Genomic DNA, 21,962 nt, shown 5'->3' on the forward strand with positions numbered 1-21,962 from the left:
GATTGTACATTGAGCACTTTGACCTCCTGTGAGATATATCCCCGCAGACATCAAGAATCAGCCGATGAATCTCAATAATGGTGACGTGCTTCATGCCGCAATGCATGCTGGGAGCTTTTGAATGATGCACCCAGAATGCATTGTTAACTTGCAATTACAAATCAAATTTACAATTAATACTAAGTTGGTTTAAGAATTGTGGAACCAACTTCTTTTCACTGGTTAAGAACTGTTTTGCATTTAATTGTCTAGTAAACTAAAACATAATCATTAGCCTAGCTTTTTGTGAGTTGGATTTTTTACAGTGTGGTGGGCGGTTTATTGCATGTGTAGTTAAAGAGTAATGCTTTATGACTCAATCTGTCAACTCCACAAGACACTATAGAACCGGTCAGAGAACACACAGATAAAGCTTCAGGTTTGATCCATATCTATCTAGAGCATCTCCACACGGATCAAACCGTCACCTGAGCCAGTACTGCTGGAGATGAAGAAGAGGTTCTAGAACCCTCTTAGGTGCCAAAAGGCGTCTTCCATGTCATCACAGAACCGTTTTAGCAGAACATGTTCTTTGGAGTTGAGTATACTTTTTTAAAAAAACCCACTGCATTTCTTACTTAGTATTTTTGTCTTGTTTCTAGTCTAAATATCTAAAGCTTCTTACATTAAGAAACATTTACTAGACAAGTACAAATTATTGTCTTGTTTTGGGAAAAAATAAAAATGAAGAGAGTTTTTGCTTAAAATAAGATAAATAATCTGCCAATGGGGTGAGAAAAATAATCTTGTTTTCTGTTTTCTTGTTTCCCATTGGCAGATTATTTATCTTATTTTAAGCAAAAACTCTCTTCATTTTGAGTTATTTTCCCCAAAACAAGACAATTACTTTTGCTTGTCTAGTAAATACTTCTTGTTTTAAGAGTTTTTAGATGTTCGGACTAGAAACAAGACAAAAATACTAAGAAATGCATTTTTTGCAGTGAACCTTTTAGAGGTTCCAGATGTGTAGCGGCGATAGAACCTTTTCTTCTAAGAGTGTGGAGTGAGTGTATCGCTCTTGAACACGAATATTGTGCATTGTAGACCGACAGACTTTTTAAAAGGCAGAAATCCAGGAAAACTTTTCAGATTTTTTCAGGAAAGTCTCGTCTAAAAAATACACACCACCTGTAAAAACTTATTTAAAAAAATAAGAGAACTGGTTGCCTTAAAATTTTGATTTAATACAATGAAAATTTTTGTGAATCGACACACTTTATTGAAATATTATGAAAAGATTTTGTGAGCATATTGGGTAATTGTGTGTTTTATTAGTAATGATGCAGCCAAATTGTGCTATTTTCATGATTTATCACATGTTTTATGTGGTTCAGATACAATAATATTTTGAGTTTCTATTTATTAAACAAATTTCCTTCATTTTATCAACTCAAATTTTTAATTTCAATAAACTCAACATTTTAAGGCAACCAGGTTACTTAAATGACCCGAAGCCCTACAATTATAATTATTTATCATATGATATTTTATATATATATATATATATACATATATATATATATATATATATATATATATATATATATATATATATATATATATATATATATATATATATAAAAATAATTTTATATTTTTAATGACATTTTTTATTGCTATTTTATTTTATTTACCTTTAAATGACTGGATTTTATCAATAAATAATGATTTATGCACATTCTTCACAATCTTTAAGCTTAAATTCAAAATAACTCAATACATGCATAACTCTTTAATGTTAGCTCAGAATATCTCTCGTTGTGTCTCTGCCGGCCTAATAATAATAATAATAATAATAATAATAATAATAATAATAATAATAATAATAATAATAATAATAATAATAATAATAATAATAATATACTGTGATATTTCATGACTCTTATAGACTCAAAATTTCAGCCACAAAACTCCTCAAAATCCAGTCACTATGTTTGTGTGTGTTCATGTTTCAAGTGTGATGGGTTTTGGACCACTCCGATGAACACTCGAATATGTGTGTTAAAAACGAGATTCGGGTCAAAATGACCCGAGGGAAGGATGAGGGTGTAATCCATTTACACCCTCATTCATTCACCCTCATTTTCCATTTAGTCTCGCCTAGCTGAATCTTGTGTAACTTTAAAAAACGAGTTAAATTATTTTGATGAGTGATGAGAGATCATGATGATCAAGAGTTGTTTGAGATGTGGGAGAGGTCAGAGGTCGCTGGTGCTCACCTTGAATTCTTCACCCTGCTGAAATGGGAAGCATTGCTCTCGGTGTTCGGAGCCCCATCCGCCCTGTTTGGAGTTGCAGACGATGGTGTTGGTGTCGCCCCTTACATTAAAGCGAGGGTTAAAGTGAAGGGCGATGGCGTCGGCGTCGTGACCGATGTTGATGGAGAACCTGAGGACGCAGAGACGCGATTATAACAGATTTAATTCATAACGATGCGTTTGTATGACCTGTAGCTCTTCTACAGAACCTGCTGTCTTTATATACCCAGCTAACAAAAAACATGCTCTACACTCTAAACAACGCTGGGTTAAAAACAACCCAAGTTGGGTTAGAAATGGACAAACCCAGATATTGGGTTGTTTGAATGGCTCCATTTATTAGGGTTCAAACAACCCCATTTCTGGGTTTGTCCATTTCTAACCCAGCTTGGGTTGTTTTTAACCCAGCATTTTTTAGAGTGTAAAAACATTCTGCTATGTAATGAAAATTGTATTTCTGCATGTTCTGTTCTTTGTTTTAAATGTTGTTTGATGTTATACACCGATCAGGCATAACATTATGACCTAATATTGTGTTGGTCCCCCTGACCCGTCTCTGATGGACTCCTCTAGACCCCTGAAGGTGTGCTGTGGTATCTGGCACCAAGAGGTTAGCAGCAGATCCTTTAAGTCCTGTAAGTTGCGGGGTGGGGCCTCCATGGATCGGACTTGTTTGTTCAGCTCATCCCACAGATGCTTGATTGGATTGAGATCTGGGGAATTCCTCAGACCAGGCCACCTTCTTCCATTGCTCCGTGGTCCAGTTCTGATGCTCACGTGCCACTGTTGGTGCTTTCGGCGGGGTCAGGGGTCAGAGGTCACCCTGACTGGTCCATACGCCTCAAACTGAGCTGCTCTGTGTATTCTGACAGCTTTCTATCAGAACCAGCATTAACTTCTGGAGCAGTTTGAGCTCCAGTAGCTCGTCTGTTTGATCGGACCCCACGGGCCAGCCTTCGCTCCCCACGGTCATCAATGAGCCTTGGCCGCCCATGACCCTGTGGCCGGTTCTCCACTGGTCCTTCCTTGGAGCACTTTTGATAGATACTGACCACTGCAGACCGGGAACAGCCCACAAGAGCTGCAGTTTTGGAGATGCTCTGACCCAGTCGTCTAGCCGTCACAATCTGGCCAAACTCGCTCAAATCCTTACGCTTGCCCATTTCTCCTGCTTCACACACATCAACTCTGAGGACAACATGTTCACTTGCTGCCTAATATATCCCACCCACTAACAGGAGATGAAGAGATCATCAGTGTTATAATGTTATGCCTGATATATATGGCAATATTCCATTGTGTTAAGGTGGAAAAAACGTGAGACCAGATAACCTAGAATGAATATTTTATACTCGCTCACCCTTCACAGCCTGGTTTGATCTTCCCAGTGACCTTCATCTCCATCCCAGCCTTAAAGCTCATGTCGTTTATGGTGAACACCTGTTAGATATAAAAAAAACATGTCATTGTGCAAAATAAATTCAAAGGACAATATAACGTGACTTAGGCTCCATATTTGATCGATTCTTCAGGGCGGCGAGATTACTGTTTAACCTGTGATTCCCGATGCCGTCGATAAGAGGAACAGTCGTTTGGCAGAATGTGTTATCTGAGCGACCAAACCCAACGTTAATGATAAACCTCACGTAATAATAAAGCCATAAAGACACGAGCAAACATTTGATCTAACGCTTCTCAGGGTTACAAAAGTGCTGAGAAGTGACATACAGACCCAGAATGACACAATGAACACTGACTGATAGACTGTGAGTAAGGCAAGCCGTGCGCTGTAAAGACATATATGTTCAATAAGTTATGACGTGTTTTTACATTGTTTTAACTCATCAAAATAAGTTAAGAAATTTTAAACTTTTTTATTAGTTATACAAGATGTAACTCATATTTTAAAGTCAGTTTCACATAATTTAAGTTGAAATAGCTTAAACATCCAAGTCGATTGTACTGCAAAAGTTCAAAATTTGCCTTTTTTTTACAGTGTGGTGGCCTTAAAATTTTAAGTTAATACAATGAACAATGAGATTCGACAACCTTTATTCAAATATTATTAAAAGATTTTGTAAACATATTGGGTAATTGTGTGTTTTATTTGTGATGACGGAGCCAAATTGTGCTATTTTCATGATTTATCAATAATGTTATTAAAATTGTAAAAATATTTTAAATATGATGCTAATCTAAACTTTGTATTTTCATGATTTATCAGATTTTTATGTGGTTCAGATACAATAATATTTTGTGTTTCTATTTATTAAACCAATTTCCTTCAGTGTATCAACTAAAATTTTTAATTTCAATAAACTCCAAATTTTAAGGCAACCAGGTTATATATATATATATATATATATATATATATATATATATATATATATATATATATATATATATATATAATATATATATATATACACATTTTGCTCTCTATATTATTATTATTATTATTATTATTATTATTATTATTATTATATTGTTGGCTTTAGAAATAGGCCTGTCATGGTCAATCTTTACACTTCATGTTTTATTTTGCAATCCCAGTGTTGCTTCAGTGAGATTTCACCAGAGGAAGCCATGATAACATCAGTTCATGCTGTTTGTTCAACACGACCGACGGTGACACTCATATACAATAGGAGAAAAAATTAATATAATATAATATAATATAATAAGGGAAGTAATGTTACTTACCATCTTGTCTTGTTGGTAGAGCTGCAGCTGTGTGTCTCTTCACCTGCCGCCCCTCATTATAAACCCAGGAGGCGGAGCTCAGAAGCTCCAATAGGAAGAGAGCAGAGCGGTGAGGCTGAACCTATCACGTTCAACTGACTCAATCAATATGCCTGTTATCTTTGAGATTCCCTCATGAATAGACAGTCCAGATATCTTGATATTGATATACAGTGTTGGGGGAAACTTGAGTCACGTGACCAGATTACTTTTTCAAGTAACTAGTAAAGTAATGCATTACTTTTAAAATTTACAACAAAATATCTGAGTTACTTTTTCAAATAAGAAACACAAGTCACTTTGCTTTCCCATTTATTGACTGACCGCTCTCGTCCCAATATTGTAATATCCCAAAATCGTAACTGTGGAGTCATTGTGTGAACGATGGTTATTGTAATTCTAGGCTAAATGTGAGTCTCCATTTATTAATCTCATTAGCACACTCACACACACAAAAAGATTCAGTATTCCTCAAAATTAATCAAATCTGTGAACAGCAAACCTACAATCATTAAATGTTAAATAAATCAAATATTTATATGCATTAAATCTCACTTTATTGACTGGTGTACTTGCTGATGACCATTAATAAATCATTTAAACCATACGCCAAAAATACTTTAGATTTTTTTTATTTTTTATTTTTTATGTATTGGTTAAATAAGTGTTACCTGAGGCTGATTTCACTTTTGGTGTGTGAGGGTCTTTACATTTGCTCAAAAAGAAAACTTTTTTTGTTATATATATAAAACAAGCCCAACCCAGATGAGAAAAAGTAACGGAAAAGTAATTTTAAAAAAATGTAACACTTTCTTAAAAAGTAACTAAGTAACGCAATTAGTTACTCTTTAAGGGAGTAATGCAATATTGTAATGCATTACTTTTCAAAGTAACTTTCCCCAACACTGTTGATATAGAACATATGCAAGGAATTTATTTGTGGGAACCGACACATTTAAATATCAGTTTTGATTCAGCTGGTGGAGATTGTCATCCAGAAACATTCAATGAGCTTCTCCCAAGAAGTTGGTGAGTTAAACTCTAGCTCTAATTATTACTCAGCTTTTTTTTCCAAGGAACATTATCCTTATACTTTTGTTCAATTGCAAAAAATAACAAAATTAAACAAATAGTTATTTAAAGCCATGTAGCTGTCATTACACAAACGAGAACGGACAAAGAATTTAGGAGAACTTAGGGCTTAAGTAACAGCCGATTGTCCCTGGTGGAGCCGTAAGGCCGATTGTCCCTGGTGGAACTGTAAGGCCGATTGTCCCTGGTGGAGCCGTAAGGCCGATTGTCCCTGGTGGAGCCGTAAGGCCGATTGTCCCTGGTGGAGCCGTAAGGCCGATTGTCCCTGGTGGAGCCATAAGGCCGATTGTCCCTGGTGGAGCCACAAGGCTGATTGTCCCTGGTGGAGCCGTAAGGCCGATGGTCCCTGGTGCAGCCGTAAGGCCGACTGTCCCTGGTGGAGCCGTAAGGCTGATTTAACCATCTAACCCATTTATAAGTAAAACGACAATATATTTTTTCTTGTTTTGTTGAAAGAAAAATCTAAATGAAGTGAATTTTTGCTTAAAACAGGTAAAATGTTCTGCGAATGGGGTGAGAAAAATAATCTTGTTTCTTGTTTCCGTCCCAAAAAAAATGTCTCACCCCATTGGCAGATCATGTTGCCTGTTTTAAGCAAAAACTCACTTCATTTTAATATTTTTCCCCAGAAAAAAAAAAATCTTATGTAATTTTACTTATCTAGTAAATGTCCCTGGTGGAGCCATAAGGCCGATTGTCCCTGGTGGAGCCACAAGGCTGATTGTCCCTGGTGAAGCTGTAGATCCGATTTTCCCTGGTGGAGCCGTAAGGCCGATTGTCCCTGGTGGAGCCGTAAGGCCGATTGTCCCTGGTGGAGCCGTAAGGCCGATTGTCCCTGGTGGAGCCGTAAGGCCGATTGTTGTCACTGGTGGAGCCTTAAGGCCGATTGTCCCTGGTGGAGCCGTAAGGCCGATTGTCCCTGGTGGAGCCGTAAGGCCGATGGTCCCTGGTGGAGCCGTAAGGCCGATGGTCCCTGGTGGAGCCGTAAGGCTGATTGTCCCTGGTGAAGCCGTAAGGCCGATGGTCCCTGGTGGAGCCGTAAGGCCGATTGTCCCTGGTGGAGCCGTAAGGCTGATTGTCCCTGGTGTAACCGTAAGGCCGATTGTCCCTGGTGGAGCCATAAGGCCGATTGTCCCTGGTGGAGCCATAAGGCCGATGGTCCCTGGTGGAGCCGTAAGGCCGATGGTCCCTGGTGCAGCCGTAAGGCCGATTGTCCCTGGTGGAGCCACAAGGCTGATTATCCCTGGTGGAGCCGTAAGGCCGATTGTCCCTGGTGGAGCCACAAGGCCGATTATCCCTGGTGGAGCCGTAAGGCCGATTGTCCCTGGTGGAGCCGTAAGGCCGATTGTCCCTGGTGGAGCCGTAAGGCTGATTGTCCCTGGTGGAGCCATAAGGCCGATTGTCCCTGGTGGAGCCACAAGGCTGATTGTCCCTGGTGAAGCTGTAGATCCGATTTTCCCTGGTGGAGCCGTAAGGCCGATTGTCCCTGGTGGAGCCGTAAGGCCGATTGTCCCTGGTGGAGCCGTAAGGCCGATTGTCCCTGGTGGAGCCGTAAGGCCGATTGTCACTGGTGGAGCCGTAAGGCCGATTGTCACTGGTGGAGCCTTAAGGCCGATTGTCCCTGGTGGAGCCGTAAGGCCGATTGTCCCTGGTGGAGCCGTAAGGCCGATGGTCCCTGGTGGAGCCGTAAGGCCGATGGTCCCTGGTGGAGCCGTAAGGCTGATTGTCCCTGGTGAAGCCGTAAGGCCGATGGTCCCTGGTGGAGCCGTAAGGCCGATTGTCCCTGGTGGAGCCGTAAGGCTGATTGTCCCTGGTGTAACCGTAAGGCCGATTGTCCCTGGTGGAGCCATAAGGCCGATTGTCCCTGGTGGAGCCATAAGGCCGATGGTCCCTGGTGGAGCCGTAAGGCCGATGGTCCCTGGTGCAGCCGTAAGGCCGACTGTCCCTGGTGGAGCCGTAAGGCTGATTTAACCATCTAACCCATTTATAAGTAAAACGACAATATATTTTTTCTTGTTTTGTTGAAAGAAAAATCTAAATGAAGTGAATTTTTGCTTAAAACAGGTAAAATGTTCTGCGAATGGGGTGAGAAAAATAATCTTGTTTCTTGTTTCCGTCCCAAAAAAAATGTCTCACCCCATTGGCAGATCATGTTGCCTGTTTTAAGCAAAAACTCACTTCATTTTAATATTTTTCCCCAGAAAAAAAAAAATCTTATGTAATTTTACTTATCTAGTAAATGCATCTTGATTTAAGATTTAGATATTTGGTGCAGAGAATGCAGATTTCCTCTTTATTTGTGCTTGCTGTAAACTGGTTTGGTCAGTGTTGAGGATGTTTCAAAAGTGTTTCTCACGGTCAGTCCTGATCATTCAGCTGGACGTAATGAAATCTTTCACTCTTGGATCGACACATTGAACACGTGCCATCTAAATATTAGGGGAATGAATTTCCTCTCAGCGTGGGAGAATCCTCATGGACTTCACCGCTGTCTGAATGTTCAGGAGAACAATGCTCACATTGTGTATCTTTATTTGGGAGTCACACTGCTGGTCTTCACCTTTGTAATGTAACTTCTTATTTTTTCAGCAAAATCATTGTAATACATTTTTGTTCAATAATATATTTATATATTTTTGCATTTTTGCATTTTGAGAGCGTTTGTGGTACTTATGAATGTTTATGCAATAATTAATATCCATTTTTTCCCACAGAAAGTAATGAATGCACTATTTCACAATAAAATAGAGTCCAGCCCTTTCAAAACCACTTTTTGAAGGCAGATTAGATATATTCATAGATTTCTCATTAGTGCCTACGCTGATCAGTCGAATAAGGCATCTATGTAAATATATGTATAATCACACTGGTATTTTGCCCTTACTCACCGGAAGTAATGTCGCTGGAAACACTAGATGAGATTCGTCTGATATGAGGTAAAAAAATAACAAATACTGTTGTGTTTCTGGCAGAGAGCGATCGTTTCGTGTCTTAAGACATCAATGTGTCGTCACGAGCCTCAGGGTTTAATATGGATTCGTATGTCTGTGTGTTTTTTCCTCTCATAGAAATACACCCCATTGACATGCATTATACGAGCAACGGCTGAGTTAAAAATCTTAATTTGTGTTCTACTGAAGAAACAAACACACCTATGATGCCCTGGGGGTCAGCAGATAAACCTCAGGCTCATTTATGGTGAACTATCCCTTTAAAGGGACACTGGATCAGTGTAGGGTTATTACCGGTAATCAGGCCAGTGGAAGTAGTGTGAGCTGCAGGGAGGGTGTGTGTGTGTGTGTGTGTCCTCAGATCTGGTGGTTAGTTTCACTCTGAAAGCAGAAGTGAGTCCATGTGCAGAGGAAGAATCATGAACTAAAGCGTCAGAAAGTGTGTGAGCCATCAGGACGAGCTCAGGAAACCATGCGGCCCTCTAGAAATCATTAGCTAAGGCCTGATGTGTTTACTCGCGGGTCAAAGTCTCTAAAGAACAGGACGTGTATATATCTGAGGATGATCCAGAAGGATTGATCTGAATCATGGAGAGCGTGCAGCAGGTTATCTCCAAACTCTCGCAGGAGCTAAATTGTAGCCCCACATCCCGCAGACTGGCAGAACATTTGGACCAGCTCGACCCGCTCCAACACCTGAGACACGACTTCCTCATGCCCAAAATATCAGACCTGCCTCTGGGTGAGAATCCCTCAGATATGACCCTTCATTAGTCAGCACACTGCAAAAAATGCTTTTCTTACTTAGCATTTTTGTCTTGTTTCTAGTCCAAATATAAAAAAAAATCTTACATTAAGAAACATTTACTAGACAAGAAAAAGTAATTGTCTTGTTTTGGGGAAAATAACTCAAAATGAAGAGAGTTTTTGCTTAAAATAAGATAAATAATCTGCCAATGGGGTGAGAAAAATAATCTTAATTCAAACAGAAAACAAGATTATTTTTCTCACCCCATTGGCAGATTATTTATCTTATTTTAAGCAAAAACTCTCTTCATTTTGAGTTATTTTTCCCAAAACAAGACAATAATGTGTACTTGTCTAAATGTTTCTTAATGTAAGAATTGTTAGATATTTAGACTAGAATCAAGACAAAAATACTGAGTAAGGAAAGCTTTTTTTGCAGTGTGCGCTATCTCTGAGATATGATTTATAAATCATCTGTTGTCTCGTCTGTTTGTAGCCGATCTGTCGCTCGTGGACGGTTCTGAGGATTGTGTTTATTTTGCTGGGAATTCACTCGGTCTCCAGCCGAAAAACACCAAGAAATACATCGATGAGGAGCTGGAGAAATGGGCCAGAATGTGAGTTTTATCAGCTGAGAATAAAAATACAGTGAAAATCACACTGCAAAAAATGCTTTTCTTACTTAGTATTTTTGTCTTGTTTCTAGTCAAAATATCTAAAAATTCTTACATTAAGAAACAATTCAATACAAATTATTGTCTTGTTTTGGGAAAAAATAACTCAAAATGAAGAGAGTTTTTGCTAAAAATAAGAAAAATAATCTTGTTTTCTGTTTGAGTTAAGATTATTTTTCTCACCCCATTGGCAGATTATTTATCTTATTTTTAGCAAAAACTCTCTTCATTTTGAGTTATTTTTCCCCAAAACAAGACAATTACTTTTGCTTGTCTAGTAAAAACTTTTTCTATACTAATTCTAAGAATTTGTAGATGTTTGGACTAGAAACAAGACAAAAATACTAAGTAAGAAAATAACTTTTTTTGCAGTGTATTCAGGCTTTAGTTTTGGTGACTGTATTTTTAAAAGCATAATTTTATTGTCTTTTTAAATAAAATATACATTTTTAATGAGGTAATTTTACTTTAAACTACCCTTTTTAATTATTCATTCATTTTTTAACTTTATTTTATATTTATATTTCAGGAATTAGGATGTAATTACGGTGAATATACAAACCCGATTCCAAAAAAGTTACAAATTGTGAATAAATAAGGAATGGAATAATTTACAAATCTCATAAACTTAGATTTTATCCAAAATAGAATATAGAAAACATACCAAATGTTGAAAGTGAGACATTTCGAAATGTCGTGCCAAATATTGGCTCATGTTGGATTTCATGAGAGCTACACATTCTAAAAAAGTTGGGACAGGGAGCAATAAGAGGCCAGAAAAGTTAAATGTTCATATGAGGAACAGCTGGAGGACCAATCTGCAGTTTATTAGGTCAATTATCAGCATGATTGGGTATAAAAGAGCCTCTCAGAGTGGCAGTGTCTCTCAGAAGGCAAGATGGGCAGAGGATCACCAATTCCCCCAATGCTGCGGCGGACAATAGTGGAGCAATATCAGAAAGAAGTTTCTCTGAGAAACACTGCAAAGAGTTTGGAGTTATCATCATCTACAGAGCATAATATCATCCAAAGATTCAGAGAATCTGGACCAATCTCTGTGTGTAAGGGTCAAGGGTCAAAACCAAACTGGATGGCCGTGATCTTCAGCCCTTAGACGGCACTGCAGCACACACAGGAATGCTACTGTAATGGACATCACAACATGGGCTCAGGAATACTTCCAGAAAACATTGGTGAACACAATCCACCGCGCCATTCGCCGTCGCCGGCTAAACCTCTACAGGTCAAAGAAGAAGCCATATCTAAACATGATCCAGAAGCGCAGGCGTTTCCTCTGGGCCAAGGCTCATTTAAAATGGACTGTGGCAAAGTGGAAAACTGTTCTGGGGTCAGACGAATCAACATCTGAAGATCTTTTGGGAAAACTGGGACGCCATCCGGACTAAAGAGGACAAGGACAACCCAAGCTGTTCTCAGCGCTCAGTTCAGAAGCTGATCTCTGATGGTCTGGGGTTCATGAGTGTGTGTGGCATGGGCAGCTTACACATCTGGAAAGGCCATCAATGCTGAAAGGTCTATCCAAGTTCTAGAACAACATCTGCTCCATCCAGACGGCGTCTCTTTCAGGGAAGACCTTCCATTCTCCAACATGACAATGCCAGACCACATACTGCATCAATTACAACATCATGGCTGCGCAGAAGAAGGATCCGGCACTGAAATGGCCAGCCTGCAGTCCAGATCTTTCACCATTAGAAAACATTTGGCGCATCATAAAGAGGAAGATGCGATAAAGAAGACCTAAGACAGTTGAGCAGCTAGAAGCCTGTATTAGACAAGAATGGGCCAACATTCCTATTCCTAAACTTGAGCAGCTCGTCTCCTCAGTGCCCAGACGTTTGCAGACTGATATAAAAAGAAGACGGGATGACACACAGGGGGAAACATGGCCACGGGAAAACTTTTCTGAGACGTGCTGATGCCATGAAATTTAAAATCAACTTATTTTCCCCATAAAACTATAAAATTTCGGAGTTTAAACATTTGATATGTCATATATGTTGTGCTCTGAATAAATCTTGAAATTTGAAACATTGCATTCTGTTTTTATTCACAATTTGTACAGTGTCCCAATTTCTTTGGAATCGGATTTGTATTTTTAATACATTTTATTTATTAAAGCACAATTTCTGTCTTTTCTCTCTTGTTAAATAAAATATAATTTTTTACAATAAATCATATACTAATTTCAACATTTAATATAATATTTAATTTAAACATGTATTAAACATACATTTTTCAATAAGTAATATTATCCTAATAATATTTTTATTTTTATTTATTGTTTACTTTCGATTAATTAAAAATATTTTTTTATTTTATTTTTTATTTTTATAATATATATATTTTTTTAATTTCATAATTTCCCTTTTTGTTATCTATTAATTAATTGTATTATTTAATGTAATGTAATTTGTTAACAGGTTCTTACTGAAGCATTTGTTTTTGTAGTATTGTTACTACAGTAAAACTGTAATATTACCTGTATTTGTAAAATATTACCAAAGTCACAGAAATATTCTGAAATGTTCTTCCACCGTTTGAAGGAAGTCCCATAAATCCTACCGTAACCTCATGTTGTTTCCAGAGGTGTCCATGGCCACACGGAGGGGTCGCGACCTTGGGCCTGGGCCGAAGATACTCTGGAGGGTTCGATGGCCAAGATCGTGGGTAATTTAGATCTTCTAAACTCTGTGCTTTTAATATCTGTACTTAGTATTACTTAGTATTTTGTCTTGTTTCTAGTCTAAACATCTAAAAATTATTAAAACAAGAAGTATTTACTAGACAAGCAAAAGTAATTGTCTTGTTTTGGGAAAAATAACTCAAAATGAAGAGAGTTTTTGCTTAAAATAAGATAAATAATCTGCCAATGGGGTGAGAAAAATAATCTTGTTTTCTGTTTGAATTAAGATTATTTTTCTCACCCCATTGGCAGATTATTTATCTTATTTTAAGCAAAAACTCTCTTCATTTTGAGTTATTTTTCCCCAAAACATTGATATTTTTGACTAGAAACAAGACAAAAATACTAAGTAAGAAAAGCATTTTTTTTGCAGTGTAACCAAGAGCATTTTCATATCATTCAGAAATAATGTTATGTGAGCGTTACCTTTTGATGATATTCAATAATATAATCTTCTTTTAATCTTTGAACAGGTGCTAAACCTGAGGAAGTGGCTCTGATGAACGGGCTGACTGTCAATCTGCATCTTCTCATGGTATAAAAGACAATCACACTTACACATATTTTGTCTGTGTTTTGTTTTTTTCAAACAATATTCTTCTCTTTTATGATTCTCTCAGCTTTCCTTCTACAAACCAACACCAAAACGCCATAAAATCCTTCTGGAGGACAAGGCCTTTCCATCAGATCATGTACGTAAACCTCTTTATATGATGATTCTTTAGCCTCAGAAACCACACACTGCAAATAATGCTCTTCTTATTTAATAATTTTGTCTTGTTTCCAGTCCAAATATCTAACAATTCTTCAATCAAGATGCATTTACTCAGGTTTACTAGATCAGTAAAACAATGTAATTTTCCTTGTTTCCTTAAAAATAAAATCTAAATGAAGAGAGTTTTTGCTTAAAACAGGCAAAATGATCTGCCAATGGGGTGAGAAAAATAATCTTATTTCTGATTGAAATCTTGTTTCTTGTAGATTTTTCCCCATCGACTGTAAAAAAATATGACTGTAGTGTTCATGACGTCAACAATAGGATTCTGAAGTGCAGTTTTGTAGCGCAAAGTTGAGTCGAGCCGTCACTATCTTGGCACACTTCATCGCTTGTATAACAAAAAATGGGCAAAGAGGCGGCATGTGGGCGGAGCTTAGGTGACGACTAACAGACAGCAGACAAACGGCTATCCACCTGTCAATCAAATTGGCCACGCCCTTAATTATGCAGAACTTTAAGGCGTTATATAATGTAAACGAATGAGTTATAAAATAATTCACCCCCTCACAGTCGTCATGAAGGGCTAAATTAGCCGTATAGACCAAAAGCACAGTTAGTCCCAGACTGTAAACATGTTTTATTCTGCTGTAAAGTTGGGCATTTCAGCATGAGCTCAATGAGATTCTACGCTGTCTCTAGTGGCCAGTGGAGGAACTGCAGTTTACATTACTTCCATATCGGCTTCAAGAGAAACTGGGGGAGGAGCCGCTTGCTTTCCCCCCAGAAAACAAGCTAAAATATCTTGTCATTTTACTTTAGAATATTTAGATATTTGGACTGGAAACAAGACAGAAATACTAAATAAGAAGAACATTTTTTGCAGTGGAAATAAACCCGCCTCCGGCGCAATAACTCCGATCTTTCAGTATTCCTACTCTTGTGTAATCAGCGCCCCATCCTCAATAAACCCGTCTCCGGCGTGATACCCAGACATTTTGAATATTCTGCTCTGATGATTTCTGAGCTGTGCGGTGTCCAGAATAATAATCCTCCGCTGTGTGTTAATAGGCCAGAGGAGAACTGAGTCTGGTTTCTCTAAGGTTTATTTTTCTCCATCATGCCCTGATGGAGTTTCGGTTCCTTTGGTCGCCTTTGGCTTGCTCAGTTGGGGACACTAACATTTGGAAACTAAATATCCAAATAAAATGAATTACTAAATGAACTCTATCATCTATATCACTGATCAACTATAATACTGTAAACATTTAAAAACTGTAGATGAACGTCCCACTGAAACATTTAAAAACTGTAGACGAACGTCCCACTGAAACATTTAAAAACTGTAGACGAACGTCCCACAGAAACATTTAAAAACTGTAGACGAACGTCCCACTGAAACATTTAAAAACTGTAGACGAACGTCCCACTGAAACATTTAAAAACTGTAGACGAACGTCCAACTGAAACATTTAAAAACTGTAGACGAACGTCCCACTGAAACATTTAAAAACTGTAGACGAACGTCCAACTGAAACATTTAAAAACTGTAGACGAACGTCCCACTGAAACATTTAAAAACTGTAGACGAACGTCCAACTGAAACATTTAAAAACTGTAGACGAACGTCCAACTGAAACATTTAAAAACTGTAGACGAACATCCAACTGAAACATTTAAAAACTGTAGACGAACGTCCCACTGAAACATATTTAAAAACTGTAGACGAACGTCCAACTGAAACATTTAAAAACTGTAGACGAACGTCCAATTGAAACAGTTAAAAACTGTAGACGAACGTCCAACTGAAACATTTAAAAACTGTAGACGAACGTCCAATTGAAACATTTAAAAACTGTAGACGAACGTCCAATTGAAACATTTAAAAACTGTAGACAAACGTCCAACTGAAACATTTAAAAACAGTAGACGAACGTCCAATTGAAACATTTAAAAACTGTAGACGAACGTCCCACTGAAACATTTAAAAACTGTAGACGAACGTCCCACTGAAACATTTAAAAACTGTAGACGAACGTCCAACTGAAACATTTAAAAACTGTAGACGAACGTCCAACTGAAACATTTAAAAACTGTAGACGAACGTCCCACTGAAACATTTAAAAGAAACATTTAAAAACTGTAGACAAACGTCCAACTGAAACATTTAAAAACTGTAGACGAACGTCCCACTGAAACATTTAAAAACTGTAGACGAACGTCCAACTGAAACATTTAAAAACTGTAGACGAACGTCCCACTGAAACATTTAAAAACTGTAGACGAACGTCCAATTGAAACATTTAAAAACTGTAGACGAACGTCCCACTGAAACATTTAAAAACTGTAGACGAACGTCCAACTGAAACATTTAAAAACTGTAGACGAACGTCCCACTGAAACATTTAAAAACTGTAGACGAACGTCCAACTGAAACATTTAAAAACTGTAGACGAACGTCCAATTGAAACATTTAAAAACTGTAGACGAACGTCTAATTGAAACATTTAAAAACTGTAGACGAACGTCCCACTGAAACATTTAAAAACTGTAGACGAACGTCCAACTGAAACATTTAAAAACTGTAGACGAACGTCCAACTGAAACATTTAAAAACTGTAGACGAACGTCCCACTGAAACATTTAAAAACTGTAGACGAACGTCCCACTGAAACATTTAAAAACTGTAGACGAACGTCCCACTGAAACATTTAAAAACTGTAGACGAACGTCCAACTGAAACATTTAAAAACTGTAGACGAACGTCCAACTGAAACATTTAAAAACTGTAGACGAACGTCCCACTGAAACATTTAAAAACTGTAGACGAACGTCCAACTGAAACATTTAAAAACTGTAGATGAACGTCCAACTGAAACATTTAAAAGAAACATTTAAAAACTGTAGACAAACGTCCAACTGAAACATTTAAAAGAAACATTTAAAAACTGTAGACGAACGTCCAACTAAAACATTTAAAAACTGTAGACGAACGTCCAACTGAAACATTTAAAAACTGTAGACGAACGTCCCACTGAAACATTTAAAAACTGTAGACGAACGTCCCACTGAAACATTTAAAAACTGTAGACGAACGTCCAACTGAAACATTTAAAAACTGTAGATGAACGTCCAACTGAAACATTTAAAAGAAACATTTAAAAACTGTAGACAAACGTCCAACTGAAACATTTAAAAGAAACATTTAAAAACTGTACACGAACGTCCAACTGAAACATTTAAAAACTGTAGACGAACGTCCAACTGAAACATTTAAAAACTGTAGATGAACGTCCAATTGAAACATTTAAAAGAAACATTTAAAAACTGTAGACAAACGTCCAACTGAAACATTTAAAAACTGTAGACAAACGTCCAACTGAAACATTTAAAAACTGTAGACGAACGTCCAACTGAAACATTTAAAAACTGTAGACGAACGTCCAACTGAAACATTTAAAAACTGTAGACGAATGTCCAACTGAAACATTTAAAAACTGTAGATGAACGTCCCACTGAAACATTTAAAAACTGTAGACGAACGTCCCACTGAAACATTTAAAAACTGTAGACGAACGTCCCACTGAAACATTTAAAAACTGTAGACGAACGTCCCACTGAAACATTTAAAAACTGTAGACGAACGTCCCACTGAAACATTTAAAAACTGTAGACGAACGTCCCACTGAAACATTTAAAAACTGTAGACGAACGTCCCACTGAAACATTTAAAAACTGTAGACGAACGTCCCACTGAAACATTTAAAAACTGTAGACGAACGTCCAACTGAAACATTTAAAAACTGTAGACGAACGTCCAACTGAAACATTTAAAAACTGTAGATGAACGTCCAACTGAAACATTTAAAAACTGTAGACGAACGTCCAATTGAAACATTTAAAAACTGTAGACGAACGTCCCACTGAAACATTTAAAAACTGTAGACGAACGTCCAACTGAAACATTTAAAAACTGTAGACGAACGTCCCACTGAAACATTTAAAAACTGTAGACGAACGTCCAACTGAAACATTTAAAAACTGTAGACGAACGTCCAACTGAAACATTTAAAAACTGTAGACGAACGTCCAATTGAAACATTTAAAAGAGACATTTAAAAACTGTAGACGAACGTCCCACTGAAACATTTAAAAACTGTAGACGAACATCCAATTGAAACATTTAAAAACTGTAGACGAACGTCCAACTGAAACATTTAAAAACTGTAGACGAACGTCCCACTGAAACATTTAAAAACTGTAGACGAACGTCCAACTGAAACATTTAAAAACTGTAGACGAACGTCCAACTGAAACATTTAAAAACTGTAGACGAACGTCCAATTGAAACATTTAAAAGAGACATTTAAAAACTGTAGACGAACGTCCAATTGAAACATTTAAAAACTGTAGACGAACGTCCCACTGAAACATTTAAAAACTGTAGACGAACGTCCAACTGAAACATTTAAAAACTGTAGACGAACGTCCAACTGAAACATTTAAAAACTGTAGACGAACATCCAATTGAAACATTTAAAAACTGTAGACGAACGTCCCACTGAAACATTTAAAAACTGTAGACGAACGTCCAACTGAAACATTTAAAAACTGTAGACGAACGTCCAACTGAAACATTTAAAAACTGTAGACGAACGTCCCACTGAAACATTTAAAAACTGTAGACGAATGTCCCACTGAAACATTTAAAAACTGTAGACGAACGTCCCACTGAAACATTTAAAAACTGTAGACGAACGTCCAACTGAAACATTTAAGAACTGTAGACGAACGTCCCACTGAAACATTTAAAAACTGTAGACGAACGTCCAACTGAAACATTTAAAAACTGTAGACAAACGTCCAACTGAAACATTTAAAAACTGTAGACGAACGTCCAACTGAAACATTTAAAAACTGTAGACGAACGTCCAACTGAAACATTTAAAAACTGTAGACGAATGTCCAACTGAAACATTTAAAAACTGTAGATGAACGTCCCACTGAAACATTTAAAAACTGTAGACGAACGTCCCACTGAAACATTTAAAAACTGTAGACGAACGTCCCACTGAAACATTTAAAAACTGTAGACGAACGTCCCACTGAAACATTTAAAAACTGTAGACGAACGTCCCACTGAAACATTTAAAAACTGTAGACGAACGTCCCACTGAAACATTTAAAAACTGTAGACGAACGTCCCACTGAAACATTTAAAAACTGTAGACGAACGTCCCACTGAAACATTTAAAAACTGTAGACGAACGTCCAACTGAAACATTTAAAAACTGTAGACGAACGTCCAACTGAAACATTTAAAAACTGTAGATGAACGTCCAACTGAAACATTTAAAAACTGTAGACGAACGTCCAATTGAAACATTTAAAAACTGTAGACGAACGTCCCACTGAAACATTTAAAAACTGTAGACGAACGTCCAACTGAAACATTTAAAAACTGTAGACGAACGTCCCACTGAAACATTTAAAAACTGTAGACGAACGTCCAACTGAAACATTTAAAAACTGTAGACGAACGTCCAACTGAAACATTTAAAAACTGTAGACGAACGTCCAATTGAAACATTTAAAAGAGACATTTAAAAACTGTAGACGAACGTCCCACTGAAACATTTAAAAACTGTAGACGAACATCCAATTGAAACATTTAAAAACTGTAGACGAACGTCCAACTGAAACATTTAAAAACTGTAGACAAACGTCCCACTGAAACATTTAAAAACTGTAGACGAACGTCCAACTGAAACATTTAAAAACTGTAGACGAACGTCCAACTGAAACATTTAAAAACTGTAGACGAACGTCCAATTGAAACATTTAAAAGAGACATTTAAAAACTGTAGACGAACGTCCAATTGAAACATTTAAAAACTGTAGACGAACGTCCCACTGAAACATTTAAAAACTGTAGACGAACGTCCAACTGAAACATTTAAAAACTGTAGACGAACGTCCAACTGAAACATTTAAAAACTGTAGACGAACATCCAATTGAAACATTTAAAAACTGTAGACGAACGTCCCACTGAAACATTTAAAAACTGTAGACGAACGTCCAACTGAAACATTTAAAAACTGTAGACGAACGTCCAACTGAAACATTTAAAAACTGTAGACGAACGTCCCACTGAAACATTTAAAAACTGTAGACGAATGTCCCACTGAAACATTTAAAAACTGTAGACGAACGTCCCACTGAAACATTTAAAAACTGTAGACGAACGTCCAACTGAAACATTTAAGAACTGTAGACGAACGTCCCACTGAAACATTTAAAAACTGTAGACGAACGTCCAACTGAAACATTTAAAAACTGTAGACGAACGTCCAATTGAAACATTTAAAAACTGTAGACGAACGTCCCACTGAAACATTTAAAAACTGTAGACGAACGTCCAACTGAAACATTTAAAAACTGTAGACGAACGTCCCACTGAAACATTTAAAAACTGTAGACGAACGTCCAACTGAAACATTTAAAAACTGTAGACGAACGTCCAATTGAAACATTTAAAAACTGTAGACGAACGTCCCACTGAAACATTTAAAAACTGTAGACGAACGTCCAACTGAAACATTTAAAAACTGTAGACGAACGTCCAACTGAAACATTTAAAAACTGTAGACGAACGTCCAATTGAAACATTTAAAAACTGTAGACGAACGTCCCACTGAAACATTTAAAAACTGTAGACGAACGTCCAACTGAAACATTTAAAAACTGTAGACGAACGTCCCACTGAAACATTTAAAAACTGTAGACGAACGTCCAACTGAAACATTTAAAAACTGTAGACGAACGTCCAATTGAAACATTTAAAAACTGTAGACGAACGTCCCACTGAAACATTTAAAAACTGTAGACGAACGTCCAACTGAAACATTTAAAAACTGTAGACGAACGTCCAACTGAAACATTTAAAAACTGTAGACGAACGTCCAACTGAAACATTTAAAAACTGTAGACGAACGTCCAATTGAAACATTTAAAAACTGTAGACGAACGTCCAACTGAAACATTTAAAAACTGTAGACGAACGTCCCACTGAAACATTTAAAAACTGTAGACGAACGTCCAACTGAAACATTTAAAAACTGTAGACGAACGTCCCACTGAAACATTTAAAAACTGTAGACGAACGTCCAACTGAAACATTTAAAAACTGTAGACGAACGTCCCACTGAAACATTTAAAAACTGTAGACGAACGTCCAACTGAAACATTTAAAAACTGTAGACGAACGTCCAACTGAAACATTTAAAAACTGTAGACGAACGTCCCACTGAAACATTTAAAAACTGTAGACGAACGTCCCACTGAAACATTTAAAAACTGTAGACGAACGTCCAACTGAAACATTTAAAAACTGTAGACGAACGTCCCACTGAAACATTTAAAAACTGTAGACGAACGTCCAACTGAAACATTTAAAAACTGTAGACGAACGTCCCACTGAAACATTTAAAAACTGTAGACGAACGTCCAACTGAAACATTTAAAAACTGTAGACGAACGTCCAATTGAAACATTTAAAAACTGTAGACGAACGTCTAATTGAAACATTTAAAAACTGTAGACGAACGTCCCACTGAAACATTTAAAAACTGTAGACGAACGTCCAACTGAAACATTTAAAAACTGTAGACGAACGTCCAACTGAAACATTTAAAAACTGTAGACGAACGTCCCACTGAAACATTTAAAAACTGTAGACGAACGTCCCACTGAAACATTTAAAAACTGTAGACGAACGTCCAACTGAAACATTTAAAAACTGTAGACGAACGTCCAACTGAAACATTTAAAAACTGTAGACGAACGTCCCACTGAAACATTTAAAAACTGTAGACGAACGTCTAATTGAAACATTTAAAAACTGTAGACGAACGTCCCACTGAAACATTTAAAAACTGTAGACGAACGTCCCACTGAAACATTTAAAAACTGTAGACGAACGTCCCACTGAAACATTTAAAAACTGTAGACGAACGTCCAACTGAAACATTTAAAAA

The 21,962-nt window shown here is 37.2% G+C and overlaps 2 protein-coding genes across 2 annotated transcripts in view; one reads left to right on the forward strand and one right to left on the reverse strand.

The window, feature by feature from the left end:
- Positions 1-5,053, reverse strand: part of lgals2b (lectin, galactoside-binding, soluble, 2b) — a 6,564-nt gene extending 1,511 nt beyond the window's left edge. The window contains exons 1-3 of the mRNA XM_067458587.1: positions 5,001-5,053; positions 3,658-3,737; positions 2,259-2,427 (exon numbers count right to left, since the gene is read on the reverse strand). Of these exons, the coding sequence (XP_067314688.1) occupies positions 2,259-2,427; positions 3,658-3,737; positions 5,001-5,003 (252 nt within the window). The 5' untranslated portion in view covers positions 5,004-5,053. The remainder of the gene's footprint in view (positions 1-2,258; positions 2,428-3,657; positions 3,738-5,000) is intronic.
- Positions 5,054-9,434: 4,381 nt separating this feature from the next.
- Positions 9,435-15,012, forward strand: kynu (kynureninase). The gene is made up of 6 exons (XM_067458203.1): positions 9,435-9,824; positions 10,326-10,446; positions 13,112-13,194; positions 13,684-13,745; positions 13,831-13,902; positions 14,878-15,012. The coding sequence occupies exons 1-6, from the start codon at positions 9,671-9,673 to the stop codon at positions 15,010-15,012; spliced, it is 627 nt and encodes a 208-aa protein (XP_067314304.1). The 5' UTR covers positions 9,435-9,670.
- The last annotated feature ends 6,950 nt before the right edge of the window (positions 15,013-21,962 follow it).

Source organism: Pseudorasbora parva, chromosome 12 (genome assembly GCF_024679245.1).
Source record: "Pseudorasbora parva isolate DD20220531a chromosome 12, ASM2467924v1, whole genome shotgun sequence".
In the NCBI taxonomy this organism is placed as follows: Eukaryota; Metazoa; Chordata; class Actinopteri; order Cypriniformes; family Gobionidae; genus Pseudorasbora; species Pseudorasbora parva.

What these genes read in the sequence shown, in the direction of transcription:
- kynu (XM_067458203.1), top strand. Translation starts at nt 9,671, where the DNA reads ATGGAGAGCGTGCAGCAGGTTATCTCCAAACTCTCGCAGGAGCTAAAT. An exon ending in TTCGATGGCCAAGATCGTGG is followed by an intron (nt 13,195 to 13,683) that starts GTAATTTAGATC and finishes ATCTTTGAACAG; the next exon opens with GTGCTAAACCTGAGGAAGTG. An exon ending in TCAATCTGCATCTTCTCATG is followed by an intron (nt 13,746 to 13,830) that starts GTATAAAAGACA and finishes TGATTCTCTCAG; the next exon opens with CTTTCCTTCTACAAACCAAC.